Source organism: Athene noctua, chromosome 2 (assembly GCF_965140245.1).
Source record: "Athene noctua chromosome 2, bAthNoc1.hap1.1, whole genome shotgun sequence".
Lineage (NCBI taxonomy): Eukaryota > Metazoa > Chordata > Aves > Strigiformes > Strigidae > Athene > Athene noctua.
This window is the reverse complement of record NC_134038.1, coordinates 91,708,937-91,734,420: the sequence shown is the minus strand read 5'-3', so window position 1 is coordinate 91,734,420 and position 25,484 is coordinate 91,708,937. Positions and strand designations below refer to the sequence as shown.

General features: G+C 39.4%; 1 protein-coding gene across 1 annotated transcript; it reads left to right on the top strand.

The window, feature by feature from the left end:
- Positions 1–3,502: 3,502 nt before the first annotated feature.
- Positions 3,503–22,504, top strand: VPS4B (vacuolar protein sorting 4 homolog B). The gene is made up of 11 exons (XM_074897875.1): positions 3,503–3,661; positions 6,398–6,509; positions 7,876–8,026; positions 9,299–9,366; positions 12,080–12,199; positions 12,434–12,590; positions 14,054–14,202; positions 14,377–14,458; positions 16,070–16,289; positions 18,834–18,971; positions 20,755–22,504. The coding sequence occupies exons 1-11, from the start codon at positions 3,635–3,637 to the stop codon at positions 20,854–20,856; spliced, it is 1,326 nt and encodes a 441-aa protein (XP_074753976.1). The 5' UTR covers positions 3,503–3,634; the 3' UTR covers positions 20,857–22,504.
- The last annotated feature ends 2,980 nt before the right edge of the window (positions 22,505–25,484 follow it).

The following is a 25,484-nucleotide window of genomic DNA, read 5'->3' as shown; positions in this document are numbered from 1 at the left end:
GCAGCAGCAGTGGGTTGTCCCAGCTGTGAACCACCTGGTCTGCTGTGCAGGAAGGGACGGGCAGCATCTGGCCACGATCTGTGACCAGCAACACTCAGGTGGGGGAAGAGCTGGGCATGGAAGAAATCCCTGCTCAAAGACCACTTCTCCCTCCCCTGTGCTCATGCCGAGCCTGCAGTCTCTCCTAGAAGGTCTGGGTTTGTCCAGGGAAGCCTCTGCCTCTCCCATCCGCTGCTTTTACCACCACAGACACAGGGGAAGGAGAAGGCAGTAATGGGACATGTCAAAGCAAGAAGGTTCTGGCTTTCAAAGCAGGGCTCCATCTTCCTTCAGTTGCTGCTGAGGCTGCTGAAGAAAGGGGTGCAAAGACCAAGGGCTTCGAGAAATAGATCCCTAACCTGTGGTGGAGATGCTTGCACTGACACCTCAGGCCATGGGATGGGATAGTCTGAGGACCACTTACTCCTCAAAATCCAGTGCTTTAAGTCTTGCCCTGAAGCTCACCCTTGCCTCTAGTGCCATAGATGTAACATGGCGTTATTTTGGCTTCAGTCTTTGTTGTCCTGAGTAAAGCTTTAACACCTTTCCTCTTGGGCTACACAGATACACAATATCCTCTCTTAAGCCCGGAGTCCTGAGTGCATTTAGAAATAACGGTTCTTTGTCCTAAGACATAGCCCTCCTCCACAATGCTGGCATGGTTTCAGTGGTATTAAAGTGGTTATGGATGGCAGACATCCACCTGGGAATACCATAGCAGCAGTACTCCCAAAGGCACTATGTTACAGCCAGACACGTTCCCAAGGACAGCTGGTGGCTTGGTGCTCTTAGAAGAGCAGTGCTCCTGTTTTTTGGCCCAGCGTGTTTCCCAGTGCAGAGGAGGCTTGCAGGCCACGCAGCCAGACTGACTGCCTACACTCAGCACAGCTGCACCGCACGTCCATTGGGGGTCAAATGTCAGGTGCATGAGAGCTCATTGTGCGTACACCAAACTGGATCAAGGTAACATAATGGGATTTGGACACCCTGAATTTTACTTGCTAGTTTTGTTTCTGAGAGCCTTTGTTAGCCTAGGTCAGACTGATCTTTCTGCATCATTTTATCGGGTAGAAAAATAATAAGTTATATTTTCCTGTCCTTCCTCTCTGCCTTATCTATCTGTACTGTTAAGTTCTCTAAGGCAGTGATTTCCCTTATGCTATGGCTCTTGTTTCATATAGTTAATGCAGAAGTCTCTGATATTAACATTAATTATCTCTAGCTACCTTTCAGCGGCCACAGTGGAGGAGAATCACAGATATGAGGCCAGGCTGTGCTGTAGACCTGACTTGTTTTATTGATGGATCCATCTAATCTTGGCCCAAGGCATTCACGCAATGTGCAGTGCAGACCCCTTCCATGCCAAGAGCTGGTAGCAGGAAGCATTCTCTATGACAGCTTACTCAGCCTTAAGAAACATGGGAGATCATGCGTGCCTGTGCCACCTAGCGTCACAGCAATGTGTGTAACAATGCCCCAGGCAATTAGGAGATGGGTTTAGCTGAGGCCATTAGGTTTATATATTAACATCTGCAATATGGGGGTTTTTTGGTACACTTAGTTGTACACAGTCACTATGATATGGATTTTTAGAATATGATAACACAGGAACTTCAGCACTAGGAAGTATTAGATAATGTGACTGTACTTGTCCCTCAAATTGAAGTAATACCCTTGATGTGACACTTCATTAGCTTCTCAGAAATTAATCTTGATGTCGTTACTTAGCATTCAGCCAGTCTTTCCTTGGGCAAAACTAGCTGCAGAATCGAATAACGGTAGGAATACTGTATGAGTAAGATTTAGGAAGGAGTGAAAGTTTTAGCCTGTTATCTGTAAAGATACAGATGCCTCTTCTGATTTGTTTTTGTTTTTAATCTCATTCCCATTTACAGAGTTGGTTTTTCTGCAGTTTTAGAAGCCAGTTCAGTGTGACTGGAGAGGCATTTACTACTTACACGCCTGTGACATACCTATTGTTTTAGACTTAGGTCTAAAAACTAAATATAACATTACAGATTTTAAAATCATAGGTACAGATGACAGAGCCAGAAATATTAGCGACAGGAATGTATCTAAGAATACTCTATCATGCTAATCAGAACGAAAAGGTAAAGGCAGAAGGGAAATTATACCCCCAAGGAAGTAGTGTGTTTTAAATAAAAAGAAGGTTAAATGTAGACCAAAGGCTCCATGATGGTATAATAAACAGTAAAAGCGTAAATAGTATGTTTTTGCCTCAGGCTTTGAAGATGGAGTAAGAATAAGAAAGAAATGGATATATGTGATTTGACCCACAGGGTTTTCCTGAGCACTTCACACTATCGATGTCGTGCTTGAATCCCGAGGACAACACAGCTATAAGGTTCCTTTAGAAATCATCAGCTCTCCTGTCACTTAGACAATTTCAGAAACTCAATAAACTGCACTTTCTCCATCATCTTTCTTTACCATCTCATTCCCCAAATCTGATTACATGACTTAAACTTTGGTACATCATGTCTTTTCACATTTGTAATACAGCCATGGAGAACAGCTACCAACCATGCCCAAAAATCAACCAAAGCATCCTCCTACATGTGGATATATGAGGACACTTACCAAAATAAACTACCAGCCAGATGACTTGAGGAAGCAATTACCACAACCTTCCCAGGTATAGGGGTGACTGTGGATGTGCCTTTTACCCTCTGCCCAGAACAGGCAGCCTAGTGACAGTATGAAAAAGTTTCCATGAACTGTTTTATTACAAAACAAAATCAAAAAGTGATGCTGAAATTATTAAGTCAAACTTGCATTGTCGTTGCTTAGAGGTAGTTGGAAGAATGGGGCTTATTAGTCCAGTGAAGTTTCCCAGATACTCCTTCTTTGCCCTAAAGGAGTTAGACTAGTCTAGCAGGGTGAAGGATATGCCACTAATTTAGCACATTCGTAAATCCATACAGCAAGTCAACTTTACAAAACTGGTTTGCTATGTGTTCTGAGTCACTTCCTCCTCCATACTCTCTGCAGGCATCGCACACTACCTGAGTTTTATTACTAACCCACAGGTGAGCAACACGTGTCTGCTCATGACTGCGTCCGAATTCATTAAGAGCTGGTTCTCTGAAGAAAAGTATCCAGCATTCGCAGACGGTGCCGCTGAAGGCAACCAAACTGTGAGAAAGGGCAGTGCAGAGATGCAAGAAATTTTCATAAACTTAGCATGAGAGAGAAAAAAAACCTTAACTGTACCCTAGCAACAACCTTTTAACATGTATTAGAGGCCAAGCAAACATCAAATACAAAGCTTTTTGCAGCTGTGAGACGCACACATGCCCGTCGGGGGGCGGGGCTGCGCTGCGTCGGGGGCGGGGCTTGGGGGCTGCGTCGGGGGCGGGGCTCCGGGCGCGGCGCGGCGCACGGCGCTGACCTCAGGCGGGCGCGCGGGGCGGCGCCCGGAAGCGGAAGTGTGTCTGTCGGCGTTGGGGTTGCGGAAGCGGCAGGTGGAGGCCGCGGTTTCGGTTCTGTGGGCGGCGGGGGAGGGGGGCTCAGCTCCACCACCGGTACCCGCGGGCCTACGCTCTCTTCTCCAGTCTCCTTCCGCCGCTCCGCTATGGCGGGCATCACCAGCAACCTGCAGGTAGAGCGGCGCCGACCCGGCCCTGCCCAACTCGAGGCGGGGCGGGCCCGGCGGGCGGCGGTGGCGGCGGGCGGGGAGCCGCGGGCAGGAGGGAGTGGGGTTGGGGGTGCCCCCGCCGCCTGCCCGCCCGCGCGGTGTCCCGGGCCGGGCCTGCGGCTGGGGCGAGGGGACAGGGAGCGCAAACGCCTCCTGCTCGCGGGGCCGGGGACACCGGCGGGAGAGTTACGGACTGCCTCTGTCGGTAGGCTCGACCTGCCTCTGTCGGGAGTGTCGCGGGGACTCGGCTTGGGGCTCGGAAGTAACGGAGGCCACAGGCGAACCCCCTCATCAGCCCGGGTCTCTAGTGGCGACGGGCACTGAGTTCCTGGGGAGGGGGCGGGCACCTGCCGGGTAGGCGGTCGCACCAGCCCTGCGGGACGCTGGAGCAGCGGGGCCAGGTGTGAACTTGGGAAGCACGGTTGTTTCTTGTGGTCTAGACGCACGGGTGTTTGGCTTAAGTTTCTCAGACTGCTGACTACAGGAAGTCTGCTGTTTTTCGATTTGTGTTAGCTCTCAGCTGGGGCTGTATAGTTGGTTCTGTGGCTGGTTGGCAAAACAGATGCAGAAATGACCTGTGTCAAAAGTAGACATTTTCTCTTCAGCTGTTTGAACCCCAGTCACTTTTGTGATCTCATTGTGGCCATGTAATGCTTATACTGGTAAAGCTAGGGGAGACACCACAGGGTCTAGAATAAGCAGAAAGAGAGTGAAACCTTTCTAAGCTGATATTCTTTCTGAGGGTGATGTTCATCAAACTATAGTGTGGTAAATACAGTTTGTGCCTCATGGATAGTTAAACTGGTCATCTGTGCCCTAGTTCATACAGCTTTCTAATAAATCGTTTCCTGTGTGATAGCAGTGTTCATCACAGTAACAGGCTAAGATGCCAGCTGATGTAATGAAGTGCTAGAGCTGAGAATCTAATACGAAGTAATAGTATTTAGTACGAAGTAATAGTATTTAGGTATATGTTTACAAAAACAGTGTACCAAAACCAGTGAAAACATGATGTAGACTTTTTTCTATTTCAGAGGATCAGGACTGCAACATGCCCTGTTTTCTCACAGTGCTGTTTTAGCAGATGGTCTTTGCCATTTATTCTTTGGATTTAGTGTCACCTGTATTGCTGTCTTTGTTATACTGGATCCAGGAATCGTTGGACTGTTCTGTAGTAATTTAAGTCACAGAGACTTAACTTTAAGAAGAAAGTTAACTTATTTTTTGGGTTAATTTCTGCTCTTTTGCTGGATTTAAATGGTGCATGGAGAGGCCTAATGGAGCCAGCACAAAGTGAGCAGCAAGGAGGAGACTGCCCGTTTGTACATGGTAAACTGCTTATCAGCTCGTGATCTCTCCAAAACGGAAAGACAAGTTCTATTCCAAAGAAACAGATGCTTACAGTGTTCCAACACTTGCCAGAACAGAGACATAGAGTCTGCTTTATTGGATCATTGTTTTTAAATAAATTGCTCTTTGATTTCAGGTAGATCTGTTGAGATGATCTTTGTTTACATGACAGCAACACAAAGCAATAGAATGAGAGATTTTGCTGCTTATCATTCCATGGCTACTGTTTACTAGCTTTGTTTTGCCTGAAACACTGATCAGAGCGTCTGGATAGTGGCAAGAGTATCTGTACTGGAATGTCTAGTGAAAACTCCATGCTGCAGTTGAAGCTCTCCACCTTGCTCCCTGACATTACCATAACCATCCTGATCATACTAACAATGTTTAGGAAAAGAAATTGACTGAATGTGGAAAAATATGTGTGGGGCTATAGAAGATTTAGTGTTGGTTAACTCTGGCTAATCCACTGCCTTTTTTAAACTTACATGAACTAGTCATTCAGACTGACAGTTTTAATTGTCCTGAAGTGGTATAGACATTCCGAGGAACGAAGTGTAATAAAAGGTAATAAGTACTTATGAGCAAACGAATAACGGTGATATCAATAAATCCACAGGCCATTGTGTGCAATACAATGGTTTAGATCAGTTTTATTTGAAACTAGCTGAACAAATAAATTAAAAATACATCCATAACTTCTAGAACTTTTCTTGATGCTCGTGATTTGGGTACATTCTCTTGTGTTTTGTTTTTTCTCCGCTCCCACTGGAGTGGTAATTAAATTTCTTACTTGGATATTGAGAACCTAAATCCTCCTAGGGAGGCCAAACAACTAGTCAGTCTCTGAAGATGTCTGCCAGCATAGGGTTGGAAGAGTGATAGTGCTAGTTTCATCACATTAGTCACCTACTTCCTGTATAGACACTGCTATTGACAGGGTTTATGGATGTCATCAGTCATAGTTCAAAGTGTCTAGGTCTGTGATTAAAAAAAACTTCGAATGGATTTCCAAGTCTTTGCATAATAAATCCAAGAGATTGGTAAGGAAAACTGCATAAACAAACCTGTAGTCGTTCCAACTTAGTATACAGAAACTTGTTCTTCTCACTTACGCTTTTCTGTGTGCTAGTAAATTTCAGCAGTTTGTTAATCACTGTTCATAAAATGATAGAAATATTGTCACATACAGAGCACCACCTAAGACTTGAAATTAATTGCCTACAACTTATTGGGCTAAATGTTGAAGAGCAGAAAAACTGGGCATACAAAAATAGTCAGAGCAACAGGTTAAATGTCTTTGATCATGCAAAATGCTCTTGTGTATCACTTAATTATTTGCTTGTGTTACAGAAAGCAATAGACCTTGCTAGCAAGGCAGCGCAAGAAGATAAAGCAGGAAACTATGAGGAAGCCTTCCTCTTGTACCAACACGCTGTGCAGTATTTTCTTCATGTTGTTAAATGTAAGTGTAACGTATTGGATGATGAAGTAGAGTTTAGTAGTCAAATTGCAGAGAGTAATCTCTTATGTTGACACTGGTATTTAAATTTTTACTTTCATCATCAGCTGATACTTGCTAATTGTAGTTTGATTGAGGTCATGTATTTTGCAGCTTTTGCCTTTATTGTGTTGTGTGCTTGCTCTGTTCTCATAAGAAATCAGATTATTTTTTACTTGTGTTTTGTTTTAGAGTTCTTTGAGAGGGAGGCAGGGGTTTGCTGTCTCCGCTCTGTAATTCTGTAGCGATCTTTCAGGCTGCCCACTGCACAAGGAAATGTGACAATAAGTACAGGGATACCTGTATGTTTGTAGTGCTTAAAACCTCGTGTTACATAAGAAGCCTTTGCTGTATCTAGGGAGCATTTTTTGCTCCTCAACTCATGCCACTTGCCTCTCTACAACCTCTCTGCTGGCATTTTTCGTTCCTTAATGTCATAGTCTTGCTGTTCATCTTGGCCAACAAAATATGAGGTGGATTTGTATGTTGTAATTTTTCTTTGGTTTCCATATTCTCGTTATTTTATGCCTTTTCACACTTCTGTGTATCTTCTGAGTCATGTCCGGTGTTCATATGCAAGGAGTCGGCTTTTTTAATGTAGGTACAGCCCTAATCTAGGGCTAGGGTTGCTCACCTGTGTACTTATAGATCCCCCTCATTTGAAAAAAACACTATTTTCTTCATAGTCACTTAGGATAACTTCTGTTTATCACTTCCTATCCATTTATATCTTACAGCCTTTATCAAAATATCATTTTTCTGTCCTTTTAACAGTACTAATGTACTTTTGGAAACTTAACACACAAATGTAATATGTTAAATTTTGATGGCTGAGTTGAAATACTGTAATAGTGACTAAGAGAATAGTGTGACTTGAATCATACCTACCCTTTCAAATGCTTCATGTATTTTTTTCTTTACGATGTGAACATCTCTTAAAATTAACAGGCTATGGAAAAGCAAAGTATGTTTCTAAATAAAAATTGCTTAGCACAAGCAGCTTCTTGATGAGCTGTTTCAGAAAAGGAGTTAAGACAATGTATAGAAACTTGAAAGGCTGACGGAAGAGCTTCCAGTCCTGAATCCTTCACAGTCAAATTTTAAGCCAAAGCAATTGTTCAGCTGTATATTTGATTTCTGGTAGGTGATTACTGCCTGCCTGTCTCTTCCTTCCATAGTATAGTGGAAAAATAAGTAGTTGAGGTATTCAGTTATGTGGTGAGCACTGAGAGAGGTATATTGATAAGATATGAAGAAGACAGTCTTGTTTTCTGATTGATGCACATGTGTGTTGCTGTTAACAAAGCATTGTTTCTCTTCAAACTCTTAGATGAAGCACAGGGTGATAAAGCAAAACAGAGCATTAGAACGAAATGTACAGAATACTTGGACAGAGCAGAAAAACTGAAAGAATATCTGAAAAAGAGAGAAAAAACTGCACCAAAACCAGTTAAAGAGTCTGGTCCTACTGATGGAAAAGGGTATGTTTTTGGAGAAGGTAAAGCAAAATACTTCCTGAATTCAGCTTATTCTAAAATTCAACTCTTCAAAGATCATTTTAACTAGTGTTTTTCAAATGCTTCAGATGACTACTAATGCTGAAATACAGTGGGCTAATAAAAGAAAAATAACATGAATTAGCAGCACAGGCATTTCTGTGCTTGTTTACTGAAGTGTGCAAACATTTGCATAGGAGATTCACTGAAGAATGAAAGCTGTTTCAGACTAACACATGTTTATCTTACTTAATGGCAACGAGCCTGATGACCCTTAATTTTCTACATTTAAATACTAACTAGAAAATAAATTCAAACTGATGATTACTGGGGCCCAAGTTTGATCTGTCTCACACTAGATAAGAGGTGCAAAGCTCTCTGTAGGGTGAAGTACCGTAAAATGGACTGATTCGCTCTGATGCCTTGCTGCTGCCTAGTCTTTCCACTGGTTTCCTTTTACTAGATTTGCTTTGTATTTTGCATATCAGAGCAGAACAAGTAGAGCCACCTGAACAAGTAACGCCTCTTTTGAATTTGCTTCTGCCTTTATGAGGATAGGAGGGAGGAAGCATTCAGGATGATACCTTTTGGTGGGGTTGTCCTTTTTGGCAGTCCTGAACAGCTAGTTTGCTCAGTTGTCTTTTGAAACTTCACCTGATTTTCAGTCTCCTTCATTGTCTACTTGTCTCATCAGTGTTATTTTTTGAGCTGTACTGTGTTCTGCTGGTTTATAGTAGAAAGAATGGGTAATATCATAGAGGTTATGTGTATTTTCATGATCTCGGCTCCAGTTGTTCTGTATCTAGTGTCTTCTTTTCCTCCTTTGCCTTCCAGTTTCCTTTGCTCTGACAAGACAAGGGTGTAGAGTTTCATAGTAATAGGTGGAATTGACCAAGTCCGTTTGCAATTCCAGATAGGGAACAAGTGTCAATGTCTACAAATAGTTCTATTTTAGCATTTCCATGTTGCTCAGCACAAGGGCTTTTGTTTCCTAAAAACTGGCTTAAAGCATGTAGAAGTGTAAGAGGGCTCAGACCTGTAAGAGAAAGTTGAAAGGGTGAGGAGGATGAATTAGAAAGAACATAGTGTAGAAAAGCAGGAGTACAATGATATAAACCTGTAGATATCTGAAAGTCTCTCAAGGTTTCTTTCATTCTTCAGACTGGTGTTTTTTCTGCTTCTTGCATTCTGATTTTTATCTTAAGACAGCAGGCTCTTTTACTGTCTTTCAACACTATTTTTTTGTTTCCAAATCAGGAATGACAGTGATGGAGAAGGGGAGTCAGAGAATCCTGAAAAAAAGAAGCTACAAAATCAGCTTCAAGGTAATTTTGAAACATCCTTTTCTTTAAATAGGGGTGACTTTAGTCAAGCAAATTCCTGTATTTTTGCCACCTAAATGTTATGGATTAATATACTGCCTGTAAGTGGATTAACTAGTATGTGTTCTTCACATGCAAAACTATAGTCTTTATGGAAGTATGAGTTTGTGTGCCATGAAATTATACAGTAACTATTTTGAAATGTGTCTCCTGTACCCTGTGTTTCATGTTAAAATTCTACCATTTATCAGGACAGCATTTTCCAATGGGAGAAGTTGCAAGATTCCAGGGAGCTGTTGGCTAAATTGAATCAGTATTTTTTACTTAAGTGCATTAGAGTATTGCCTAAAGGCTAAGGTAACAGACATCATACAAATGCTTAGCGTAAGTAGGACCATTCTCATAAAAAAGCTTGTGCTCAAGTTTAGGAGTTGAGAACATGGATTCTTGCCCATTTATAGTAACGGGCAGCATTTTCTCATATGCAGTCATGATATTTTCCCAGTTGAGTAACATAATAGTTTGGGGTTTTGAACTCAAAAGCTGAATACAGTCAGTGATACAATGTATAGCAGCTACCAGTAGGTTTGTAGATATTAAAAAAGAGGTTTTGTTTTATATTTCTTACACTTTAATGCTGAAGAACTGTTCAGAGTTTCCCTGCCAGAAGGTGCTTATGGATCTGAAGCAACTTCATTGTTATCTCCCTATTTTTCAGTGTAACAAAGATAAAATACATTTACCAAATCTCTCTGCCTGTGTAATTTCAGAACCTATTGGATCATATTTGGAAATTGTGTCATGCTTTTCCTACTTCTCTGCACATTTATTTAATCCTATGCACATTTTATTGTATTTTAAAATGAGGGAAAAATGATGAACATTGGACTCTTACCCTGTGTCTCACTATAAAGACTTTGTTTCTTCCCACATGAATCTGACCTTCAGTTTTTACTTCAAGAAATAGTTTCTTGCACCCATTACTTCTTTGATACTTTCTATAACATGACAGTGTACTTGTTTATACATTTGATTGCTTGAAAGTCTTAGATGTGAGGTCCTTGGTACCTTTAGACTTAACACAGGAGTCTCTTACTCAGATAATACATGATCTGGACAACCTTCAGATTACTCATTTTCATTTTAGTTCCCACAGCAGCCACAGAAATTACTTGTATTTAATTTTGCTGCCTTGTTACTCCTACCTGGCTTTGCCTTATGGAACTTTCCCCATCTGGGGTATTTATCAAGTTTTTAATTATATTAGTAACGTGACTTATTGTGGGAGAAGTGCTGAAGTGACATTCAGACTGGGTAGTAGTTATGGGTCTATTGTCATGTACTCTTGTTTAGAAATTTAAAGGCCATTTGCACTCTATTGCTTAACCTTCCAGCTATTAACTTATACCTACAAAATTAGGAAGCCTACAATTCCAGTTCCATTTTTGTCCTGGCACAGGTAATCTCTTATAGTGCAGTGTTTTCAGTTACCATGGTATGTCTTTGAAATAATTTTCTCTTCCTACCTGAACTGTTACCTGTTCTGACATTGTTCATTTCGATCTGATAGAAAAGGAATGCATCAAAAGAAAAAAAAAATCTCAAAGGAGATACTTAAAAAGTAAATAAGTATGTTTGCTTTGTTCATTAGCCAGTGAGTAACAGTAAATTTTCAATTCTGTAGAAGAAAAAAAAGCCTTAAATTACTTCATAGAGCTCTAAAGGCATAAGGTGAAAGTGTCAAGAAAATGGCTGGTGAAAGCCAGTTGTGAAATTGTGGAAAGCTCCTTGTAGAGAAATAGGGCAACCGAAAATTCAGTATGTTTGAGTAATTAGATAAGCATGGGGTTGGTTGGCATGTGTTCATCTGAGAAAATTTCTCTTACCTTTTGGATTTGCCTTGGCTAGGATTACAAGATCTTATATTCAGTTACTAGCTCAGATTCAAGTTGTCCCATCTAAAAGCAGTCAAGACAAAATCATTTTTGGTGTGTCAGACTAACCAATCTGGAGTCTGAAGAGAAGGCGAAATTACAGCTCCATTGGCTAAAATCAAGCTTAACTTGTTGACTAAGATGAAACTTGGTGATAAACTTTGAGAGAACATAGCTAGACCAAGAAGATACTACTTCTGCAGCTAAGCAGTCTCCATATAACGTTTCTGATGCTTTCAGCGCTCTCTCTCAAAGCTCTTTACCATTAGATGATCTGATTGTTTGCTGCACATCTGGAGATACTCAACAAGTTATTTCATCTGCTGGAGAATCTTACAAATCCTGGGCTAGTGCAGCTACATTGCTTCCATTGTTTAAAATGAAATTTCAAATTTTTGGGGAAGTACGATTGTAGTTTATTAAGGAGATGGTGCCTGGGTACCTATTAGAGAAGCCACTCCTCTGTGACTACTAAATGCACATTTGCTGGTCAGTTATGGACTGGCTTTGACCATTGTAGGACTTCTACTAACTCTAGTTCTTCTGTACTAACCAGTATTCTGGTTATCCCTGGTTTATTGTGGTAAAAGAACATGACGCATTCCTGTAGGAATAACGTGCATTTGACTAACGGTATTCAGTGTTTATATATCTTAGAAAAGCCTTGTTTTTATTCAGTATGGATATGAGCATAGATTTCTTAATTATTTTTTCCAAAATGGAATTTATTGGAGTTGTACAAATTAGTGATGTGTGTGTCTTTTCACAATCTTTTCTTATAGGAGCAATTGTTATGGAACGACCAAATGTCAAATGGAGTGATGTTGCTGGCCTCGAAGGTGCCAAAGAAGCACTTAAAGAAGCAGTGATCTTGCCCATTAAATTTCCACACCTGTTTACAGGTCAGAATTACAAAATTTATTTACTGTTGTCCAGTCAGGACCAGCACTGGGGTCTGAGTGTTATGTCAGTGTATTGGAGACTCAAGCTGAGCTCTTAACAAAGAGATTGATCCATCTGACAGAATTTTCATGGGTAGATGTGGAAAACCTCTGAGCAACGTAGAGGGGCTTCATCAGAAAAACAGGTTCAGTCTTTCTACAGTATTTTGAAGACTGCTGGTTTCTCTCTTGCAGGAAAGAGAACACCCTGGAGAGGGATTCTCCTGTTTGGACCACCAGGAACAGGAAAGTCTTATTTAGCAAAAGCTGTGGCGACAGAAGCCAACAACTCTACGTTCTTCTCAGTATCTTCCTCTGACCTTGTCTCAAAGTGGTTAGGTGAAAGTGAAAAGTAAGTTGGAGTTGCTAGAGGTCCGGGAAAGCATCGGCAGGAAAAAATTAATACAGAGCTAGACAAGTTGCTGTAAAGAAACTGAATTTGAGGGAAGGGTAGTGTCTTTTTAAAACTTCAGGTGTTTCTATGCTTCATGCTGCGGTGCCATGTAAAGATACTATCATGTGCTGTATTTTATCCTGCTGCAACTGGACCTTTCTTCATGCTCAAGACAGCTTTTAAAACTAGCTCAGAAAGGTTCTGGGAGCACCGTGGAACTCATTCCCCTTCTAAATTTAGCTGTGATTGCACACTACATCAGTCTGAAGCGTTGGGGTAGTCTGCCTCTTGGCATCTCCCACTCCTCTGTCCCAGCAGACACATAGCATTTCTTTGTCCACACAGGGATGGGGTTTTTTTATGCTGATTTCAGACAAAATCTGGAAGAGACAGATTTAGGCTGAAGGAGAGGAACAGCCCTGACAGAAAATGTCATGGTTCCCCATGCCCCCTCTTTGTTTCTTACTGTACGATAGCAAAGAAGACCAGGAAGCCTCAAGTGATGTGTTGGCTGCAGTTTAGAAGTGCAGAAATTTGTCTAGGCTTCCAATAAAGTTTTCCCGAATTAAAAGAAAGCTCTGGGTTTGTACAGAAAGGACTTTCGTATGATGATAAGAATAGTTGTCAAAACCATGCTTTAATAGTTTGAAGTGTGGGACAACTGAGCAACACTATTTAAAGTTGATAGGATGAGGAAGAAAGGCCATGAGATAAAGTGTTTGAACTGTTTGGGGTTTTTTTCCCAAAAAGCTGGAAACCCTAAGCTGCTTTTCTTTTGTTGCAAAAGGGATACGGAACTGGAGCCCAGCTTGGCATTTTTTCTGTTTTACTTTACTTGGGACTTTTGTCTGAGGTTTAGTGCTGGTAATGTAAAGAATTTCCCAGCATGTTTGGTTTGTTGGTTGTTTTTTTTTTTAACTTAGTAAAAAGCATTAGTAAGATGGCTGGGTTTTGGGGGCTTTTTGCAAACTAACTTTTCTTGTCATATAAAAAGTATTTAGTAAAGTTGTGTGAAGTAAATGTACATGTGATTTCTTAAAAAAAATCTCTAGAGTTAATCTGAATAGGTTACAAATGTTAAATAAGAGAAAGCCATATTCTTTTGAATCTGTCTAGAGTGGTGGTTTTGTATAGTCCAGGCTGTGTTGTAGAAATGTAAACTGGGAAAGGGCTTTTTCTTGCAAAACCATGCCTGGAGTACTCTAAAATGTTTCACGTCCCTTTATGCTGGGCTATCTCACTCAGTTTAATGCTGAATCTTGGAGCTGAAAGAATGTTGTATCTTTGAGTAGCTTTATGTTAATACTTTTTTTTTTAGCTTTCTCTAAAGGAAGTGACTGTATCATAATCTTATGTTGTTATGTGTATGTGTTTTTACTGATGTAAAGATTAAGATAACTGAAGCTGTTTCCTTTTTTAAGATTAGTGAAAAACTTGTTCCAGCTTGCCAGAGAAAACAAACCTTCTATTATCTTCATTGATGAGATAGATTCCCTCTGTGGGTCAAGAAGTGAAAATGAAAGTGAGGCTGCTAGACGGATAAAAACAGAATTTCTAGTCCAGATGCAAGGTAAGTTTACTTGCTTTTTAGAATCAGTCAAAGGAATTAGGATATGTATTTTAAGCATAGCTTGCATGAGGACACTAAAAAGATGCAGTTTTTCACCCTGTTAAATTTTGGCAACATTTTAAAACAATCTCTGTTTATCACCTAAATGATGAAATGATTTCTGCCCTGATACAGGAGTTGGTGTTGATAATGAAGGAATCTTGGTATTAGGAGCAACAAACATACCCTGGGTTTTGGATTCTGCTATCAGGAGAAGGTATGATGGCATTTTTTTCATCGTATGAAATTTGCAACTGTTGTGAGGGTTCAGTCTAAGACTACCTTAGGTAGTAATCCAGCTCGTGTTTGCAGACATGGCTGATGTTCTATAATTCAATTCCATGAGATGGACTGCGCTAAATTAATAGCCCCTTGCCCCTTTAAAGAGGTAGGTTCCTTCACTCTTATATTGGCCTCATAGTTTATTTAATTTCTTGGTTAGATCATTGTGCTTGAGCAGCAGAAAACTTTTCCTTGTTGGTTGGTTTTTCAGTGGACTTGGGGAACAAGTTGCAGAATATATACCTCAGAAGGGCAAGAGTTGGTAGAGCTTTCCTTTTCAGTTGTCAACAAACCCAAGTAGCTTGAGTTCTTTCTTGGAAATACAGCCTTATGTTACACAGAAACACCATGTTTTTCTACAGATCAGGCATAACTTGGTGATCTTTCAGTGCATGTTTTAACTGCTGCTTTGTAGATAAAGGGCTTCTATACCTGTATATGATTAGCTGGATCTTTCTTTGAGCTGCAGAAGACAAATACAGCTATGTGACAAACATGTTGTGATGAGGACACAGCTTGAATAATGGTCACTTTTGTAGACTAAAGAAACATTACTTTTTTGTGACTGTCACTGACTTTTATTCAAGCTGGCCATGCTTTGATTGGGGGTTGGACCAGGTGACCTCCAGAGATTGCTTCCAACCTGTATGACTCTAGTTTTGTATGAGAGGGATTTAGACTTGAAATTTTAAGCAACACATTCACTCATTCTTGGAATTCCAGCTCTGAGGTCCACAGTACAAGATGGGCGTGGACCTGATAGTCGGTCTAGAAGGGGGCCACAAAAATGGTCAGAGGACTGGAACACCTCTCCTGTGAAGACAGGCTGGGAGAGTTGGGATTGTTGAGCCTGGGGAAGAGAAGGCTCCAAGGAGACCTTGAGCCTATAAAGCGGACTTATAAGTAAGGCAGATGTTTGGGGGGCTTTTTCCAAGGCCTGTAGTGACAGGACAAGGGGCTGCAGTTTTAAACTGAAAGGGGGTGGGTATAAATCAGACATAAGGAAGAAATTTTTTATGATGAGGGTGGTGAGACATTGGAACAGGTTGCCCAGAGAAGTTGGGGATTGAAAGTGTTGAAGGTCAGGTTAAATGGGGCTTTGAGCAACCTGGTCTAGTGAAAGATGTCCCTGCCAACAGGGCAGGTATGTGTCAGCTTGTTATCAGGCAGTTCTTTGTGTGTGAAAAGTGTTCAAATAAACTTCAACACTTAAAGAAAAAAATTGAGGGGGGAAAAAGTCTTTAAAACACACACTCAGCTGGAGAGAATCGAGGAAAGCTTCAGTCTGAAGAGATGATCATTGTCGTGAAGGGGAAGTAGTTGTTATATTCTGGATGTTAGCTTATGCTACCTACAGTATTATTTATGTGAACATTTTGTTGAATATTTGCCTCTAGATTGTTTTTAAAGGTTTATAATACTGAAACTGCTTATTTCTAATATTGTTAGGAACAAGTTATATAGTTATTTGCATAAGCTTCTTTCCACTGTGCACCTGCATGAGCTAGCATCCATGGAACATTTTGTTTTTTCTTTTTTAAACCAGGTTTGAGAAGCGTATTTATATTCCTTTACCTGAAGACCATGCCAGGGCTGCAATGTTCAAACTTCATCTTGGGTCAACTCCAAATGTCCTAACAGAATCAGATTATCGAGAGCTTGGAAAGAGAACTGATGGCTATTCTGGTGCAGATATAAGCATCATTGTACGTGATGCACTGATGCAGCCTGTTAGAAAAGTGCAATCAGCTACTCACTTTAAAAAAGTACGTAGGAATCAAAAATTTTTTGTTATTTCATCTCTGAGAACTATATTAATTTGAAAATTCTTTGCAAGTAAAGTGAATTTGGTTTTGGGAAATATTGCACACTTATAAACATCCTTTTTATCAACTAGGAGAGAACTTGGGTATTCCTCCTCTTTTTTTTTCTTTTTTTTTTGTGTTCCCTTTCCCCAGCCTCCCACCTCCCCACCCCAAGTTCTGCCATAAGTCTGGTGGAGCTAGTTTCTCGCTATTCATGCTGCATAATCCAAGCTCTAATGACTCTTCATGTCTTCAGGTAGTGTTAAAATGATTCAGTTTGAAGTTTGACTTAAATGGGACTGTTACAAAGGTGCTCTTTTTCCGGATCAAGTTACATGGTTCATGTTTTTCTAGCATGTTTAAATAAATGTATCCCTTGTCCACATGGGCACAGATGGGTTATAATTATGCCCATTCTGCTTACTTGACATATTTTTTGAACTGAAAAATTAAGGCTTTGTAGAGTTCTGGTAAAAACCTTTGCAATGTTACTTGAAACAGTAGTAAAGATGCGAGACAACTGAACAAGTTCTATGTTTCATTTTGTGGACAGCATGCAGCATCCTGTGGATGTTGCTGTAATGTGAAAACTAGTTTACACTTATTTAGGTGCATTTTAAAGAGACTATTGAAACTGTATTGTTTGGCTTATCTTGCAGTTACCTCTACATACTATATATTGCCTTAACCATTTCTTCTAAATGTTTGTATCTCAAACTTTATCTGACAAAGAACCAGCTAGAGTTTTTTATCACCAGTCTAAATCCATTAAATTGGAGAGTGCGTTTGTTGGTTTTTTTTCTTCCCAGAGAATTTGCACATATGGGTCTTGTTCAATTAAATTAATTGTTCTCTAGAAACTAAGCTCTTCAATGGCAAAAAAAGTGTGATCGTATTATCAATGGTTATAAAGAGTTCCAAATACATACAACATGTACTGGTTAAATAAAATTATATTTTTCCTGTGTAGTATTTTTTTAGAGTAGACCCAGACTAAAAGTATTTTTGTTTACATTTTTACTGCAAACTTTGATTTTACAGAAATTCATCTATCCTGTGTAAAGGTAGGTCAAGGTATTTTGCAGAGGTTTTTGCTGCTGTAAAGGGAAGCTTTCATTTGTCGCTCCTTATAAGAGCAGGTGTGGGGCTGGGTAAGGTAGGAAAAAAGTTTTGGGTCCTAAACTATCAAGAGATATACCATGTAACTTGTGTTGGCAGCAGCAGTTCATCATCTCAGTTACAATTAACATTTTTTTTTACTAGTAACTAACCCTGACATTAAAAGTTAAGGGCCCTAAACTGAACAGCTACAGTTATTTTGAATTGAAGATAGGCTTTTTGTGTTCCTTGGAAGAAACTTGGAAAATTTATATGGAATAACCTCAGTTGTTACAGTTTGTGGAGCAACCCAAAAGGAATTCTGACTGCTTACCTCTTTTTGCCCCAAAAAGGAAAGGAAAAAACCTCCACAACTGCAGTACTTTGAGGGCTCTGACATAAGCCAAGTTGATTCCACTTCTGTTGTTAGTACTTTAATTGGATGTGTTTCCTATTTTTGTAAGCAGAATCTTAGCTGTATTAATTATTTGCATCATAAGAGACAACTTGCCCCAGTTGAACAGTGCTTTCCTCAGTTATTACTAATTCATTGTAAATCATTCCTTGCTCTATGTAATAATACAGGTTTGTCATAAGAAACAATTAAGAGTGCATTTTGAATATTACAATCTGTACTCTCCGGCATTGTGCTTTTAAGTGCAGTTTGGAATAGCAAATCCAGTTCTCTCCTGTTAAAAACAGCCAGTTAGTGTGTGGTCTTTCAGTCTTTGCATATGTTTTGAGTTCCTGTGAATGTGTGATGGTTCAGTTAACAATCAAGGAAAATAAAACGGTGGGTCCCAGATGAGGTGTTGCAGAAAGGGAACAGACACACCTGGTGCAGCATTTTTGGGTCTACCCATGTGTCTGGGGAAAAAAGGATTCTTTCTGTTCTCCCACTAGATGGCCCTGTTTTCTATCGAGTGCTGCTGAGGTGGTGTCAGAAAAGGTGCTCAGATCTTTGTAGTGCAGTACCTCAAAGACTGAAAAGCCATCTCTGACTTCCTAACTTGAGGGGCACTTAGAGTAACTATGGAGGGTTTTTTTAGAAAGCTGTTAACCAGTGATGAGTGAACTCCCAAAGTGACCAGGGACTAGAATGAGTGTCTTTGCCAGCTAGATCTACTTGGCATGTTAGTTTTCCACAGAAATCCTCAACCTTAGGAGGAAACAGCTCCTGGGATTTGACCTGATGTGGATTTCAATATCTGACTACAGCTGCGTGTTTTCAAGGTGAATTATGACAGTACATTTAATCAACTTCTCTTTCACAGGACATGTTTTCCCAATGGGTGAGGCATTTGCATGAAATCGAGGAATGTTTTTTGCTCTAAAGATGCTGTTCAGCTTCTGTGTTTTGTCTTTAAAATTATAACGCCTATAAACTGAGTATTTTCTTATTTTTAGGTAAAAGGACCATCAGTGTCTAATCCAAATACAATGGTAGATTTGTTCACCCCTTGCTCTCCAGGTGATCCTGAAGCCATAGAAATGACATGGATGGAGGTTCCAGGTGATAAATTGCTGGAGCCTCAAGTTTCCATGGTAGGTATTCTTTGGTCTTTTGTAACATTTCTTTCTTGCTTTACCATAAAATCATTTCAGAGATCTGCAAAGACTCTTTTTCAAATGGTTATTCAAGGCAATTGGATGAGTTGTTTGTTTTCAGAAGTGCTGGACATACCAGATAACATTTGACTTTCCAACATACAGTGCTACAGTACAGCATGCTTGTGAAAAAGCCAGCTCTCTATCCCTGATAAGCACTTCTTTCTTATTGTCCATAGACAGCATCTGGCTCTTCCACTGTTCTTTCACTTGTCTTTTATTGATTGAAAACCTTTGGGATCCCTGCCCCATGATACGCTTCCTTCCTGTCACTCTGTAGCATTGATACTGGAAAATTGTGTTCAGTGTAAATTGGGAAGTGCTGTAAGTAAATATTGCCCATGAAACAAATACAAGCATAAACAGTAAAATGTAGAAGGATGGTGGATGTAATTGTAGTTTTGGTTAAATTTCATCACAGGTGATACAGCTCTTTCAGCTGTTTTCTTTATGCATGTCAAAATACTTGCTTCAGTCCAGGGAATAAAATACATAATTTTAAGACAAAATATTAGTTCACTGCTTAAAATAAAGAATGCATGTCCAGCAATTTTATTTTTTCCCCCAAGTTACAAAAGATTCTGAATTTAAGTACAATGTTTGAAGAAAGGACTCGCTAACAAATCTGTGCTCCCGTCACTTTTTGTGTGCAAACAGTCCTGTAACAAATGAAAGAAATCAGTGTATTTCATGGGGATCACAAACCTCTAAAACAGTAAGCACTGCTTTGTAAATATAACCACCACTATATTTCAGAAAATAATTTTCTATGCATATTTGCATACCGAGAAAGCACAAAAGGGTATATGCAGGTGCAGACCTCCCCTAAAAATTCTGCCTGCATGGTCTAAGAGGATTTTTAATCAATCTTTCCTGGAATTAAACATAACAATTCCTTGTGTGCTCCTAATGCTACCTGGGCTCTGATGCACTGCAGTTGCATAAGTAGTTGTTTTGGTGTCCAAACCCAGTTCTTGTCCTTAAAAAGATGAGTTTTTAATTTCTTTCTAAGCAGGGTATCTCAAGTCTAGAAAATAATGATATTAACTTCTGGGATAACCCATAATTTTATAGTAATATGAGGTGTTAGGTACCTAGTTTTTTCAGTTACCTCTGGCTAGGACTTGGTTAGTTTTCTTGACCCTTTTTATTCATAGGGTGTTCTAACCGCTGCTTTCAACTTCATAGACTTGCGATTTTTCTGAACTCCATTTTCTAGTGTCTGAATAGTTATCTACGTAATTGACTGAACTGAAGAGACAGAAATTACCTGTCATGAAGAGCAAAACTTTGCTAGAGATGAATCACAAACTACTGTTCTATATTGTTGGACTATGAAGAGTACATGGGAACATCTGATTATTTTCCACTTTAAACTGCTATAGTTAAAGATGAAAACAGTAACTGACAATAAAACGGAAGTTCAGTTCTTTTCAGTAAAGAGATGAATAGAAATTGAATGGATGAGTGGCTTAAACCTAAACCTGAGGTGGTGGTTTCCTTGTTAGAAAACTCACTGACAGGTGTCTGTCTTCACAGGGATAAAATGCTGCCTCTGTGCAGAAGTGTTTAGGCCTGCTTAGTTTTGTGTAAATAGGAGCTCCTGTGGTCACCTTGGTTTAGTGGGCTTTTTAATTCATATTTGTCTTGGCAATAAGATTGTTAGCAGTGGTACTCTACTTGTTTCTGAGAACACTTGTTTTCTTTTCTTTCCTGACAGTCAGATATGCTCAAGTCGCTAACTAGCACAAAACCAACAGTTAATGAACAGGACCTGGAGAAGTTAAAGAAGTTTACAGAAGACTTTGGTCAGGAAGGCTAAACCAAAGATATATGTGGAGCATTAGAACTTTTTTTGCTTTCTTAAGTATTCTTGTGTCTTTATTGATGGCACCTCAAATAAATGCCAATAAAATCACTCCTTTCTTAATTTGCAAAAGGAATAGAAGATACCTTTGCAAAGACCGTTAAGCTTTTGTATTGTATTGTTTTCTTCAGATGTCTATTAAATGTCTTCTATTGAAAAATAATACGAAAATACAATTTTAGGGTGAGACAGCAAAGTGATGTGGTAATGTCTATTAAGTACTAGAAAACTTTTAAATTATTAGTTCAGTTTTAGGTATTATATTAGACCTGGGTACAAATGAGTTTTAAACTCCCAGTAGGCTCAAAAAACCTTTTTTGAGGGGTGGAAGAGAACATATTTCTTGGGTGTTTTCAGTATCAGTCAATCAGCCTACATATTAATTAATTGCTCTCATTTCATTCAGAAAAATGCAACAAAATTTTCTAATCAAGCATATTGCAAGTGTGGGTTTGCTATTAAAGTAAGAAAGAAAACACTGTGAGGATAAGACTACATGGGCCAGTACTTTGTTTAGATGGAACTGGTATTTGGCTTTTTCTGCTAGCTGTGTTAAAGTTTTGCCTTAAACAGCAAGCTCTTGTTTTTAACTCATTACTAGCTGATACACACTGTCACTATGCAATTTAGCAAAAGTTTGTTAAATGCAAGTATCTTGTAAGGTACTTTGCTGTCTTTTTTATTATTATTTTGTTTTAATCTGGATTTAATTTCTGGAGGAGTTTGCCTAAAGTTAGAAAAAAGCATTAGTAATGTCCTGTAAGATTCCACATGTCAAGGCTGGCAAGGTATAGGTTGTCTTTGGAGAATGTATGGGAGGTATTTTGGGAAATAGCATACTTTCACGTGAGAAGAAAGTATAACAGATGTTTTAGCCATAGACTTTCCAGTGATGAATTAACTTGGAACTCTACTGATAACTATTGTGATAGGTTACATCAATTTAGTGCTTAAACTTGAGAGAAGGCTGAAACTTTAGTACAGGAGTAGCCCTACCATTGATCTTTTTCTGAAGAACTACAAATTGAGATGTGCCTGAATGTAACTTACAACACTACAGTGTGATCATTGAGTTTGTGCCTTGTAAGTTTGCACTGGCTGTAGATACAAAACATCATTAGGATCCTTAGAATACTCTTCCATTATCATTGTACAAACTCTGTCCTGCATATGCTTTGTTTAACTTGCATTAAAAGAAATTTGCACATTTTGTCTATGTTGTATGTACATATACACATGATCATCTTTTGATGGGGTTTGATTTCCTTTATGTACATATTTAGCGTACACTATAAATCATAGGGTGGGTGAAATTTGCTGTACTTAAATGAAGTAAAATGTTATAGTACATCAGCTATGTTCTTTGAGTATTTCTTCATCAACTATTTACTTCTTGATTCTTGATTATTATTTTAGACTTTGGTTTCTATGTTCTAACAGCTAAACAAAATATTTAGTTAAAAATTCTTTGATCTGCAAGGTGCTGAGCTTTTGTTTACTAACATGATGAAACATTCTTTCCAAAACGGTTCAGTTACAGCTTTACCTTTGTCTTACATTGGAATGTGTAAATGTGAATCAGTGGACTGCAAAACTTTTTGTGGACCGGGGGGGGGGGGGGGGGGGGGGGCTGGGGGCAGGGTGGGCAGGAATTCCAGTTGTAGGTGCAGGCAACTATGGTTAGTAAACATAATCTTCGGTGCAACAGGATTGCTTATTTGTAGTTGCCACTTACCAACACTTTAGAAGTAAGCCACATACTGGCAGAGCTCTCACTCAGAGGTTTGAAGTTACTATCTGAAGTACTTGTCTCTTGACCTTTTTTAAAATGAGTCTGTACTGCAATCTTAAAATTCTCAGGAACGTTTTTTTTGGTTGTAGGCTGATTTGTCCTATGGGTTTCCATAAGCTTGACTGTGTAGTCTCTTTAATGTAGAAGAAAAATATACTGTATGTTTTAAATTTACATCTTGCTGCTTGCTCAGTTGTGGGATGATATCTGTAACAGAAGCATTAATGTTTGATGTTTAAAGTTGTTTTTAGAAATATATTCCAAATAAACATTGCTGCTTTGAATTGCAGCTACAAGGACAACTTTTTGGTTTGCTGTCTTTGTAAAATAGGAATAAATTAATATATATCACAGAGCTTCCTAGCTAAATTATCCCAGAAGAGATGATGGCCAAATGGGGGGGGAGCAGGCTGCAAAATTACTTTTTAGTTTTCAGTGTTAATTGAAAATACTCTAAAAAAATATATGAACGGTTATGTTTGCTTTACATAATCAAAACCTCTGTAAATACTGGATAAATTAGTTGTACATTTTTCATAAGGTCTGATGTATGACATCTTTGGCTAGCTAGCTTACAAATTTTTTTCCTAACTTCTGGTTAGTCAGTCCTAACTAACTGCTTACTCTGACTACAATATTAAAAAAATGTCATTTTCCTTCCTGTGGGAAAAATAGTTTTTCAACTAAATCAGTTGTATATGTGCTTGTTGTATTCTTCACAGATGGTTTCTTCACGTTGACATTAAACTTTGGATTTGCTATACATCTCAATGCATATACTCCCAGGGTTAGAAAAGCTCAGTAAACTTAACTTGTTATACTTTTTCCCATGTTGCCCGACTGACCTCAAATTCCAGAGTCTTGTTTCTTCCATGATTTACCTTTTGGCTTTTTGTCATTCTCTAGCACAACAAAAACATACAAATCTGTAAGCTTTTTGTTTGATTGGTTTTGTTTTTCAAATTATTTGCTGGTCTTTGAATATGCTGGTTTTTTAATTAGTGGGGCAGAACACATGTAGCTGAAGGAGATACTCTTGAATGGGCTTTTGTTTGTGCTCCAGTTAGGGGTCTCTGATCATAGTTTGCTCTTTTTGTTAGCTGCTGAATGTTCTCTGGTCAGGCATTTTGATCTAATTTTTGTGTTTATTTAGTCATCTTCCTAATAAGAACATATTCTAATGGGGTTTTTTTCATGTTATTTGTGAGGATTATCTTGACAGAAAGCTTTCCAACAGTTCTGAATTTATTGAAATAAGCAGAAACATCTTTATCTTGTTGTTTATGCTTTCCTTCCTCCAGAATGACAAACTTGTTTCATGATTAGCTTCCATACGTGTCTTTGGTCTTAACCAGATTCATCCTAGTAATCGTGGTTGACTTAAAACCATTCCTGTAACTTGCGTAAACTATTGCAAGAACTTGGTGCGGACTGTTTTGTTTCCTATTAAGCTGCTTTTCCAACAGATACTTCTTACCAAAGCATTGTTTCTTTTATTCTTGAGCAGGTAGCTTTCGTTGTAGTTCTTGTGGCATAGCTCCAGTCAATTTTCGAAGCTCCCCTTCAATTTTTCTTTAGTTTTTTGTTAATATTTTAATCTAGTGATTTTATTCCACAAATCCCATCATAATAATTGGCTGTGTAAAAACGTAATTGTTCGCTTATCCTCTGTCCTGGCATTTGTGTACTGACAGCCCAGTACTACATAAGCTTGTCCTGTTATTTGTCTCTTGGTCCCTATGACCTAATTACAATTCTTCCTCTCCCTCCCTACCTCTATATACACACACACACACGCCCTTCTGATGGTAGCTTTTTGACTAGGTCACTGTTCTGTGCTTTCTTCTGTTTACTCACCTTTGCATCCTTTCTCCTACCTAAGAGGCTCCAACTTGATGAAGGAATGCTCAGGGATACTTCTTCCCTTCATCACATCAGCTCAGTGTTTGGGGACACCAGAGTCCATCTGTCCATACCATCTGCACAGAGTACCTGCCACTTGTACAATCTGCTAGTCTTCTGCAGAAATACTTCACATTTTAGGGCTTATTTATTTGAGCCATTAGTCATGAAAACAAAATACAATGTCCTATCTGCATCATAGCAGGAGCTAAGTTCCCTTCTAAAAAGGCTTTGGTCATGTTTTGAGACATCGCCAGGAAATAAGTCAGTGACACCTGAGCACAGGCCTGATGTTGATAATGAAGCAGGGTTTTCTTTCCTGCTTGGCGACCTATTACCAGGCACGGTGCCATGAATTGGCAAGACTTGCTTTTGCTTGCCCTCCCTCCTCCTCTGCTGCCTCAGCTAATTTCAATCTAAGCTATTCAAGGCAGGGACTTCTCTCTCAAACATGCTTAATGTCACATGCATTCTGTAAACTATAAACAATAATTTCCTCTGACTCATTCTGTTGTTGGCCGATGACTGTCCATGGGTAATTTGTTACAAAAATCTCAGCTGGAGTAGTTGCCTCCTGCTACTGCTCTGTCAATGTCTCAGCAATAACAAGTCAGCTAGGCAAGGGACTGAGAAAGTTGCTATAAATATCACCATCTTGTACAGGAAATATAAGAGCAAATAAGGACTGTTACTTACAGTGTGACTTGGGCTCTGAAAGAGTCAAGCGAATTGTTTGCCCAATAGAAAGCTAGGGGAAAAAATGAAGATTAAAACTACACGAATTCAGATGATCAATTCTTCTTCCTCCTCTCCTTGAAGGCTGGAGTATGGACTGTAGCCAGGAGGCTCTGACCTATGAAGACTTTTTTTAGGTAAGATTTTAGAAAAT

Coding starts and splice junctions, on each gene's coding strand:
- VPS4B (XM_074897875.1), top strand. CDS start 3,635: ATGGCGGGCATCACCAGCAACCTGCAG. Junction 16,290..18,833: donor CAGCTACTCACTTTAAAAAA/GTACGTAGGAAT, acceptor TCTTATTTTTAG/GTAAAAGGACCATCAGTGTC. Junction 18,972..20,754: donor TGGAGCCTCAAGTTTCCATG/GTAGGTATTCTT, acceptor CTTTCCTGACAG/TCAGATATGCTCAAGTCGCT.